Genomic DNA, 12,010 nt, shown 5'->3' on the forward strand with positions numbered 1-12,010 from the left:
TGCTGCCTTCCTCTCAAATAGCCTGGAAACTGTCATGATCCTACTGGGGAAGCTTGTCCGCAAATTCCACTAACTCGCCATAATTCAAAAAGTCATACTTTGCAAGTAATGCCAGATAATTAGAGATGAAAAACCGAAGGCTGGCTGATGAAAAGACCTTAGGACCCAAAAGGTCCAGCCTCTTACCTTTCTTGTCAGTTGGAGTGGAACGTGGGTGTTAATGTCTGGCCTGCTCAGTAATGGCCCAAATGATAAGGAAATTGGGTGGGGGGGTTGAGAAAATAAACTCAGACCCTTCACCAGTACATAGTACCATTTTTCTGCTCTCTTTGGAGTGGACACACAAGTTGCCAGGGTATGCCAGACAGTGCAGCCCAGAGGGAGAATGGCATCATTGATTGGCTGGTACTGATGCACTAAGAATGCCCAGTGGCTGATGCTGGCTGTCCTGCACCTCCTCCAGTGGCATGTGGAGGGCCTCAACCACCCTCTTTAACAGCTCCTGGAACTGGCAGTAGTCGGGGGAGGAAAGAGAAAGGAGTCTAGGACACTGCTGCCTCTGGTGACGAGGAGGGAAACTGCTCCAGATCTGGTGGTACCGTCAGCATCGGGCTGATCGATCCATCCTCCAACCCCGGTTCCGAAGGCTGGAGTGGTGAGATGGGGGGGGGAGGAGGAGGAGACAGACTCCTCATGGGCAGATTGGGAAGGTTCCAAAGGTGGATACTGGGGCCAAGATCCCCAGTATGGCCAACCCACCCATGCAGCTGGGTACCAATGTCTCCTGTGCTGAGGGAAGGGTGATATTGCCACTGGGCTGGTGGAGCCTTCAGATACTCTTGCCATCACATCAGTGGATCATGTGCACCATCTGAATCTTCCAACGGTGAGAAGTCAGATCGTTGTTCAAATGGTGGAGCCACCGCCACTGAGAGAGTCACAGGGGACTGCTCGGGAACACGACCCGAAGGCAGCAAGTCTAAAGCAGGGGAGTGGAGTCTCTTTGGAGGCAAATGCAGCAGAGGATGCAGGGATCTCACCTTATCTAGGGCAAACAGTTAATAAGGTCCAGGAGCTGATTCGAGTCTTCCCGGTGTACATAGCACATGTTCCACAGACAGAACCAGAGCCAGAACTAGGACAGAAGCCTGTCTCAGAACAGGTGATTCCCGTGTTTTCAGCAGTACTGAGGCTCAGCGACCAGGACCGGCAGGTCCAACATTTTATGCGACTTCTTGTTGTGCTTGTAGGTCCTGGAACACGCCACATCTCTGTGGCTCAAACTCAAGGAGGATGCAGTGTCTTTCTTAGGTCTTGAGGAAGACTTACTGCCATGGTCATGCACATGCTTCTGAGCCTCACAGCTAAACCCTGGCACCGGATCCGTAGTCCTGGTACTGGAGGAACTGGACTGGAGCTCTGGGATAGGAGACACACTCCTTGATTGCTCAGGCCAATTTATGGGGGCGCTCCCTGGCATGGATCTGACTGCGGTGTCATGGGGACCTCGATGAGGCACTTCTTGAGGTGGAGAACCTGGCCTTTCCAGGTATGGGCAGGAAAGGAGAGGCAGATACTGCACCTGGATGCGACGTGAGTTTCCCCCAAGCAGCACTGGTGCTCATCGCTGATTGCAAGCGAGGGCAGGAAGCACAGATCTTGAACCTTAGTGTCTTCGGTATAATCCAGTACCGAGGTTCTGGGAGGCAAGCAGAAAACCACCAAAGAAGTGCCAGAAAGTCCTTAAATCCTAAGAAAACTACTACTAATAGTAAGAACTACTACAAAAACAATAAAATGCCAACTATAAACAAGAATAAAACAGTCTTTTTAGAGAGCCTGAAAGTGTGTCACAATGGACAGGAGAACAGCAGAAGCTCTGATTCAGACCACACAGCAGCAAGACGGAACCAAAGGTGCAGCTGGTCTAACCCACCCTTTATCCCCTCGGTTGAAGCCAGGAGGCAGACCAAAGATGCATAGGAGGACCAGCAGGCACTACTACTTCTAAAAGCTCTGACTCTGGGCATATGGCGCATAACCCTCAGTGGAATACAACAGGGACCATCACTCGAAGAAGAAAATTCTAATTTGGTAGAACAGAGGATTCCACTGAATTTAGGATAGATTCAATAAAACTTTTGTCCACCACCATCTCCAGCTCGGGGGTACAAACAGCACCTTTTTGGCTTCTGGATATGGGGGCAGGGTTGGCAGGGAGGCAGAGCAGTGGGACTGGATGGCTTGTGTCAATTTCTTGTGCCAATAACTTAAGAAAATGTTAGCACTATGACTTATCAGAAAAGACAAACTCATAAATATTTCTTCAGATGCTACCCCGAACAGGCTGTTCAGTACCACAACAGAACAAGCCTAAATAAATCTGTGGGGTGGTCCATGGAAATCCAATCATTTCCCTGAAATTCTTAAAAACACCCTTAAAAATAGGAGGAAGAGGTGGTGAGAACAAAGCACAGAGTTCATACAAACAACAGACCCTGACAGAAACTGAACAATTTAAGATTCATCCCTTTCTATATTCCATAATACCTAAGAAACATAATTCTCTTTACCTCACAATGGTATATGACATACATGAAGCAAACAAGAATTATCCTAGTCATACAATAAAACTTTAAAGTTGTTCAGAGTATTTTGAATACTCCTACTTCATGAAGCCCAGAAGTTGCAATGTGATTTACTGCCCATACAACTAGGTTTTGTGCAAATATGCTACGCTAATAAAAATATTTGGCTGGTCCTTAGGGCTCAATCCTGCTAAATGGGAGTAAAGAGTGCTCAGCACCTTAAGTGAATGGGAGCATTGAGCACCTCAGAGGATGTGACTCTAAATGTTCAAAGCTAGCCCCAAGATTATCTCTATGTTAAAGCTTAACATACACAGTATTAATGGGTGCAGTGGGTGACAACAGCAGCAATTTGCTTAACTCTAGATATAATTAATATGTAAATTATGTGAATATATGAAGTAGTATCTTCTATGTGATAAAATATTATACACACACACACTATGGTATACTGTATACACTGAGCAGGATTTAACAATCAGCAGAAAATGTGCTCTGTCAGAATCTATTCTTACCTACATTTAAAGATGAACTGTGACTACTGCTAAAGACAATTATCGGAAACAGCTTTGTAATGAAGACAAGGCCAATGATAAAGTAATGAGTCAAGAAGGAATATAAGATAGAACAGTATATTTAAAAGGGTCTCTGATTTGTACCTCAGTTGTTTGCGTAGCTGTTCTAGTTCCATATTCTGTTCTGTTACTGTTTTCAGAAATTGTTGGTTAGTCTGTAAAAGGAGGAAAGAGTTGTAACATATTCCTTGCTCTGTTGAAGGCTATTTAAATGCAAAGTCTTGTTATATGGTGTCTCCTTTATCTGACACTTAATATGCTCACTAATAAAAGCAGGCATGCAGATTTATTCATTTATTCTCTTTAATCAATTTATTGCTTATTTTATGTGGGCTTATTCATTAATGCATTTACTCTTTTATCAGGCATCCTGTTAAGGTAGAGTAACTACTGTGACTAGAGGTACAGAAAATACTATCTTTAAAGAATTTCAAACTCTCAGTTTAAGCTCTTCTCCTAAATTATGGCTTGATTAAATTAGAAAACCATCTATTTGCTACATAAATCAGAAATATTTTTCACCTGATAACTATTTGAAGTTATAGAACAATTTTTGGAGCATCACAAAACATTATATGGACATTACTTAAGCTTCAGAAAATTTCTGTTTACAGACATTTTATAATATTTAACTAGTGTAGTTTAAAAAGTATCATCAAACTTATTTTGTGGAAAAAGCGAAATCCCATTTTGAATTATGGTCTGTGGATGGAGGTAAAAAACACTAATACACCTAACACCCTCAGTCTATAATGGGACTAAGGCTGTGAGTCTGTCAAGAAGGTCACAGATTTCGTGACTTTCCGGGACCTCCATGACTTCTGCAGCAGCGAGTGTGGCTGACTCCGGGGCTGCCTGAGGAGCTTGGGCAGCCCGAGGGTCAGCCGTACCGGCCGCTGCTGAGGCAGTCTTGGACCACCGCATCCCTGCCCGCAGCAGCAATGGGGGTCCTGGGCCGTCGCACCCCCTCACCAGCAGCAGGGGTCCCGGGCCATGCATCACTGCCCACTCCAGCACTGGTGAGGGTCCCGGGCCACACACTGCTGCACGGCTCATCCAGAGCACTCGCGGCACCCCCAGGCTGTGAGCCCCCCCAGAGCACCCAGGGTGCCCCCGGGCTGCCCCCTACCCCCCCCCCCAGCACCCACGATTTAGTCAGTGGTATATAGTACAAGTCATGGACAGGTCACAGGCCATGAATTTTTGTTTACTGCCCATGACCTGTCCATGACTTTTACTAAAAATACCCATGACTAAAATATATGACCCATGAACCTAACTATGACCCATGAACCTCTCAGTGCCAATGGGATTATAAAAATATTCTAATCCCGATATGTATATTCTGGTTCACCGAAGATCATCATCATGTGAGGTCATAAATGAAAGCCGGGATCATACTGTTCATTAATATCATTGTGAAATGTATGTACAGATACTATGTTAGGAGTTACGCATGCATGCTGAAAATATGTTTCTAAAGTCTGTATCAGGCCAGAGTTCACAAAACAGGTTCTGTCACACAAGAGATATTTATTCACCTGTTGACATGTAAATTAGGTATTGTAAGCCAACACAATGGCGGTTCATCTACATATCAACTCAGCAGGCAATGTAAAATCAATATGGAGGCAGGAAAATAAACTACAGGGGTCATCCTGACTCTGAGGTATACGATGAACTTTGGTGAATATAAGGAGAAGGCAAGAAAAACATCTCTTTAACCTGCACCTAGGAAGTAATCGGGTAATATGATTACATTCATGAAAACAGGATCTCAACCAGGCTTAGTTGAAAGGCTGCGAAGGACATTTGAGTCAGAGAAAGTTCTTTAGACAGAAAGTTAGCCTGTTAAGTTTAGAAAAATCACATTATGATTTTGTTTTATATGTAATGCTTTTGTTTCCATTATCTTTTCTCACCATCTCTTGATTCTTGAACCTTTGATAATAAAACTTTTTGTTGTTTTCACTATAACTATATCTCAGTGCTGTGGTCTTATACAAGGAGATGATCCTGAGTTGAATCATTCAAGCTAGTGTGTACACTGTTCCTTTAGGAACAGCAAACCTGGTATATCTGTCGGTGTTCAGTGGATAAGGGGCCAGACCCTTTAGGGGAATCCTTCAAAGGAACTTGTGTATACCTACTGTGAACCTGCAAGGCAAAGACAGAGCTGGCATACCCAGAGTAGATTGTATGGGTAGCTAACAGGCAGTTGGTGTCAGGGAGCTGACAAGCAATTAAGCACCAGCAAGTCTCCCTCTTACTGGAAGCAGGGGGGTAACAAGGTGACTCATAGTCCTGAATGCCCTAAGAACCATCACAGGGACTCCCACTGACATCAACAGGAGGCTTGCACAAACACCTAGGATAGAATATGGCCTTTATGTAGTAACTGAACTTTCGAGCCCTGATCCTGTAATTGTCACCAGATAAACTGACATTTTAATCCATGTGGAGCCCCAAAGAACTCAATATGGCATTACCTGGCACAGGGTCCATCTGCTGGGAGACAGTTACACATTTGGAACCCCAGACATAATCTATTATGTACCTTATTGTTGTGTTTAACATGACTCTGTAGGAACATATGCTCACCTTTACAACCACTGCTATTTCTTCCCTTTTACTTCACTTCCTTTCCCATACTCCTGTTTCTCTCTCTTCCCTGTCTGCCTCTCACCATTTTCCCTCTGCAATTCCTTCGTGGCAATTACTTCTGATTCCCAACACCTGTGTGCTTTGATCTCACCTTTTTCTTAAAGGGATGGGGGAATACAGAAAGTGAGGAAAAGAGAAAAACCCACTGATTATCATGAGGTCAAATTACAAACCAGAAAGCCAAGGCTCAACCATGCACTAAGGCAAGTTTTTCAAACTGACTAGCAGTTTGGGATGCTCAACCTGAGATACTTTGTAGAAGTCTAATTTTCAGGAAGTGTGGAACACAAATCCCTTGAAAAAAAATCAAGCCCCTTTATGGTGTCTCAAATGCGACACCCAAAATTGCTAGCCACTTTTGAAAAACATGACCTACAGCTAACTGGAGCAGAAGCCAACATGCAAGAGTGGAAAAGGTGGTTTCAAAGCCCCAGAAGCACAAGCCAAAAAAATAACCCTAAAAAGACTGACTGTAAATGGCAAGGACATCAATGTCATCTGTGACAAACCTTATAAAACACTGGTAAATGTGGTGGAGAACTGGCCTATATGACCTGTAATTATGGGAGACCTAGAAATGTGCTGGACAAACTTAGTTTTCTTTTGAAACAAAATAACTTTCTTGCCTTTTCCTTGCGAAGATGTTCACATTTTCAAGACTCAAATTAAACATAATGCAAACTATACACTAGGATGAAAGCCTGTCACCAATTTCTCCTAGAGATCACAAATTATTGTTTACCCCACAGCCACCCAAGGATTGCACAAGACTACCACAAGCTTCCTACCAGCTGGCTGCCTGTGGCTGAAAAAACTCCTCTGCTGAGCAGCCAAGAGTGGTCAGTAGCACGGAAGTCAGTACAGCCGATGGGACTGCGAATAAAGGACAACTCCCAGCTCTGACAGACCCCATCTGTGGTCTTGGTCAAGTCACAAAGGCCAAAAAATGTAAAGTAATCAAACTAAAGTTTAGCTAACTCCAGAAATAAAAAAAAAAAAAGATTTATTCCTAACACTTCCATCTGTAGTAAACAAACTCTGAAGTTTAGAAAGGGAAGAATATCGATAACACAGGCTCCATATTATACAGAGGACAAATCCTATGCTCTTTTCATAAGGTAGATACAGGAAGGAAGGAAGAAGACAACTTTAAGTGTAGAGCTGTAAGGCTTTCTGGATGGGCTACTCGCTAGATTAATTACTGGGGAAGGGAGTAACACAACCTAGTTTACACAGTAAGGTATTCTTCCAGAGCAAAAAAAACACCAATTAAGACAATTTATGATAAGATCCAATTGATTGTAAATTATATGACATTATCCAAGGACAGCATGTTATGCGTCATGTTACTGGACATGTAATGTCTGGTGTCTTTATGACAGGTTTCAGAGTAGAGGCCGTGTTAGTCTGTATTTGCAAAAAGAAAAGGAGTACCTGTGGCACCTTAGAGACTAACCAATTTATCTGAGCATAAGCTTTCGTGAGCTACAGCATCCTTTGAGCTGTAGCTCATGAAAGCTTATGCTCAAATAAATTGGTTAGTCTCTAAGGTGCCACAAGTACTCTTTTTCTTTTCGTGTCTTTATGTTTTCCTTTATTGGCAATCCCCTGTGATGGGACATTCACTCCACACTAATCCTGAAAGGGTTAATGAAGGTGAGAAAGGGCCAATTAGAGTGATAGGCCGCACATGAGGGCATTAGGCTGGAGACGCAACCCCTCATTAGAAGATGAAGCTCAGGTGAGCAGGTGTGGGCTGGGCGAGCATAAAGCCAAGAAGCTGATAACAAAAATGGCTGCAGTGAAGAAGTCTATAGCCATTCTCTGTGCATTGGAGAGGAAAGGAAGGAACCAAGGGAAAGAGTAGACCCCTTATGGAGGGGCATACTCAGACGAGAGATGGGTAGGGAGCAGCCAGGTTGAAGACCGAACAGACCTTCACTGCATGTTGTAGGGTCTCTGGGCTAGAACCTGGAGAAGCGGGTGAGCCTGGATTCCCCTACCAGCCACTGATGCATTGGCATTGCCTTGACAGCAGGTCCAGTGAGCCTCTATACCCCAGAAGGGGAAACCACACAGTGACCTGGCTGGACGGCTGAGTCCTGGAGAAAACTGCAGTTCTTGGAGGGAGAGGGGGACCGCAGAGTGAGAGAAAGGACAACAGGGAGGGGGCAGACCGCAAGGGGAGACATCAGATCCAGAAGAGAGTTCATCTCCAGAACAGCCAGGAGTAGGGGCCACCTGTGGCAAGTACAGTACCCTGATACCCCCCAGAATATAAACTAACAATTTAATAGTTTGAAAATATGAATGCACTGTCCAGATGGAATCACTTACCAACTCTGTTTTCTCATTGGCTAATCGAAGTTGCTCAGTCAGTTGCTGAAAGCTAGCCAACTGATTCTAAAATAGGAAATACAGAGCTTATAATCATCATCATAAAGGGCTTGTAATTATCCTAAAGGAATTTTAAGTTCAATTAAAAAGCATTTTCAACAAATTAGATATATGTTATGTTATATGCAGTCAATGTTACTTTAATTTTTTGGATTTTAGTTCGATTATTAGTGGGATTCGACCTGGTAAATCTTTGGTCACATCACAGATTTACTACTGGGGAAAAAAAAGAGTCTAAAGCCTTATGGTCAATTTCTAAGCAGTCATATAATGCCTCCCTCCTAAATGGGTACAAACCTAGCAAGATGCAAACATGCATAAACATTTGGACCACTTCCCTGACTCCAGAACACCCTCTATGTAACTCTTGTCACAAAGGATCTGTAGAGCAGTTTTCTCACAGGTTATGTGGGAAAAAATGAACAACGCCTTCTACCCCATATTCACTTTGCGGAGTTTGGATTTCCTGACAGGTAGCTACATATAGCACCCTGCTGCAATTTAGCCCACAGACCACTAATTAAACAGTGCAGCCAGGGGTATGAACTGAACCTTTACAAAAACAAAACAAACAAACAAAAAAACACTTATTTTTGAAGGGTGCTGAAGAACCACATGACTGATTCTTGCTCTAGTTCATTGTAGTTCTTTACACACACACACCCCTACTGCAATATGCATTCCCCATCTGATTGTCAATGGACACATGAAATATAGCCTAACTGTACCATATGGATTAGAACAAAAAAGAGTGGCACCTGAAATCTACAATTGTCTCTGACCATTAAATAATATTTAGATGATTGCTATAATACATTTGGTGGCAGATAGCTAACTAGTGATATACACCATTTTAAATTTGACTTACTTACAGCCCTGAATTTCTCCAGAATACAATGACTCGACAAAAGAAACAATACAATCAAAATTACTTTTTGCTTTTGCCCTTCTACCACATGAATCTGTGCTTCAGTCATGTGCCCCTGGTATCGCTGCTGGAGTTGATCTAGTTCCTGTGATACTGTCTGCCAGAGCTCTAGTGCTTGCTCTTTTTCCTAGAAGGTTTAAAAACAAGAAAGATTATATATAAAATTCTCTTAGCAGAACATGTTTATCTTAATGTACAACACTTTAAAAACAGGGAACGTTTTCCTTTATATTAAAGAAATTTAATATAAGTACTGTAAATGTGACTTCCTGTTTCTATTCTTTCACCATCAAGATACAGTGACTACTAGATATCTTTTTTACTGAATGAATGTAGGAGACACACAGCTTTCCAAAGCATACCCACAGTCATACTACGCGCTATGGCTGGTATTGATAGGGATGTAGTTTTCATAGGGAGTCAGAATTTTATTTCTCTAGATACTTTTATGGATCTCATCCAAGATCTACTGATGCACTTTTCTCTCTCCCTTCCCAGCCTCCAAAAAGCAGACTCAAGATGGGGTGTTTTTGTTTGTTTAAATAGATGAATTCAATGATAATTCATGGTTCTACTACTGAAACCAGAAGTCCCATTTTGTGACTATTCACAAAATACCAATTTTAGATAAATGAAAATGTTTCAAGAAAGTGTGACTTAAGATGACCGTGTCATTGTAAAGATCTGAACTGAATAGACTCTGCCTTTTTTTTTAGCATAGCTCTTTTCAAAAGTTTAAATTAGAAGCGACATGTGGCTTCTACCAAGAGTTCTGAGACGGTCTGATTCAACATATACAAAGGTTTGAAAACCAGCCAAATTTGATTCAAATAGTTAAAATAAGCTCTCAATTACGTGGATCAACACCCAGTGAAATTATAGGAGCTGCACCTGTGCAACAGCAGAATTTGGTCTTTGTATACAAAAGATAGAACATCAGCCTGTTATAGTAATGATCTTAGATTAGAGAACCTAGCCTTTTCTAGCTTTAGATTCTGATTTTCTACCTTCCAAACAATGCAAAATTTTCTCATTTCACATTTACTATCTTTTTGACCAGTGTTTGCCAAAAATGATTGAGAATACATCTTGAAATATTCACCAGTGGATGTAGAAAGGCTTTACCATCCTGCCTCATCACTATTTCCCCTCTCTAGTCGGGAATTGAAAAAAAAAAACAGTAATTAAGTATTAGTACAAAACACAAACTTTCTGGGTACAAAACTCAGAACTCTTTCAGACTGGTAATCAAAACTATCAGTTTGTAGTTTTGTACCCCCTCTCCCCCCAAAACAATCAGTAAAGAGTATTTTAATATTCCTAATCCAAAAAAGATGGTTATGAAGAAGGATTCCTTACCAACTGATGGAGACATTTTCCCCCATGTGCAAAGGAATTAGCCAAAGAAATAAAGTAGCAGCTGTGTTTTAAAATCACTCACTTGATTGGCTAGTTGTAACTGATCTTGAAGGTTTCTTACTATTTCTTCATCTGCAAACACATCACTCCCCAAGAGAATGCCAGAAGGAAGGGCCTCCAGCTGCTTCTCAACAGCCTCTTTCAATTCCTCATGCAGCCTGTGACACAAATAATGCAATAAACCATTGCTTTTTCAACAATATTTAAAAAAAAAACATTTGGAGTAGCATAAGTACAATTAATGTAAAATTGATTACAACTAAATCTTTAAAACAAGTTATATTTTCAGTGCACCTTCTAAATGTAATTGATATTTTGAATTAATGTGTAATTATCTTTGAGTATATTATAAAAATTAAGACTAATTTAAAAAGCATGAATTTCACTATAAATTAGGTTAGAAATCGTAAAATTGTTTAATCTTCTCAAAGAGGTAACAAATTCATACAAGACCCTTGCTTTCCTCTCCAGAAGAAACTCATTAAATACTAAAGGCTTGTCTACATGGTGCATTAGTCCAAACCAGAGGGGTATACATTTTCAGTCGTGACTAACTAGCCCACGTACACGCTGACGGTGTGCACTAAAAGTTCCCTAGTACGTACTGACATAATGTGTGAAATGGGCCTACACTGATGTGCCCTAGGGAATTCTTAGTGCGCAACAGCAGGTCCATACAAGCCAGTCAATGAATGACATGCTAGTGTGGAGCATGGACTAAATCTTACACCTCTCCGGTGCAAACTAAAGACCCTTGTACAGAAGTCCTAAGGTTATTTCATCCTGAAGTTCAGCTATTAAAAATAAAGTCTATAGCTTTGCAAGCATTTTTGTTGTGCTAATACGCCAGCTTCTAAAAATAAATTTTGCCTGTCATTGAGACTAACATTGTAGAAAAACAGTGGTATTAAGGATCTAATCTGAGTCTCCATTTTAACCCCATTCCTCATGAATACTAGCACATATGTTGCTGCCTCTTATCCAACTTCTTCCTCCATGGAAGTGCATGCATGTAGAGACACTTACTTCTAAGTTAGCCAAAGACGGGGGGGACGGGGGGGACGACTAAATTAAACTCAAGGTTTCAGGTGCTTTTCTAGGACTTTTACAACTTATGTTTTGATTGTTTTTTCCTTGATGTTTTAGGCAAAAATAAAGGCCTTCATATCTTCAGTAAACATAATTTTTGCAGTAACTGTATATTTAGTCAAGAGATCAGAATTACTCTGGGTGAAAGCAAGATGGATGTGCTTTTAAATCATAGCATATGCTTAAAAAATATAAATTGTTATCCAATGAAGAAGAGTGGAGCTCTGCAAGGCTAGAGGTAGATCTTTGAGTTTGCCATTGAAATGAACATGATTTCTGCTCTCCAAAGATTACTTGAGTGACTGTGCAATGTACCAGAGGGACTGCAGTTGAGACTACTAGCAACTTTA

At 41.5% G+C, this 12,010-nt stretch overlaps 1 protein-coding gene across 1 annotated transcript in view; it reads right to left on the reverse strand.

Moving 5' to 3' along the window:
* SCLT1 (sodium channel and clathrin linker 1) overlaps positions 1–12,010 on the reverse strand; it is a 129,476-nt gene that overhangs the window by 94,652 nt on the left and 22,814 nt on the right. Inside the window, exons 7-10 of the mRNA XM_084626366.1 lie at positions 10,594–10,729; positions 9,157–9,279; positions 8,165–8,230; positions 3,248–3,318 (exon numbers count right to left, since the gene is read on the reverse strand). Coding sequence (XP_084482492.1) covers positions 3,248–3,318; positions 8,165–8,230; positions 9,157–9,279; positions 10,594–10,729 — 396 coding nt within the window. The remainder of the gene's footprint in view (positions 1–3,247; positions 3,319–8,164; positions 8,231–9,156; positions 9,280–10,593; positions 10,730–12,010) is intronic.

This window comes from Lepidochelys olivacea (genome assembly GCF_965140295.1).
Source record: "Lepidochelys olivacea isolate rLepOli2 genome assembly, chromosome: 4".
In the NCBI taxonomy this organism is placed as follows: domain Eukaryota; kingdom Metazoa; phylum Chordata; order Testudines; family Cheloniidae; genus Lepidochelys; species Lepidochelys olivacea.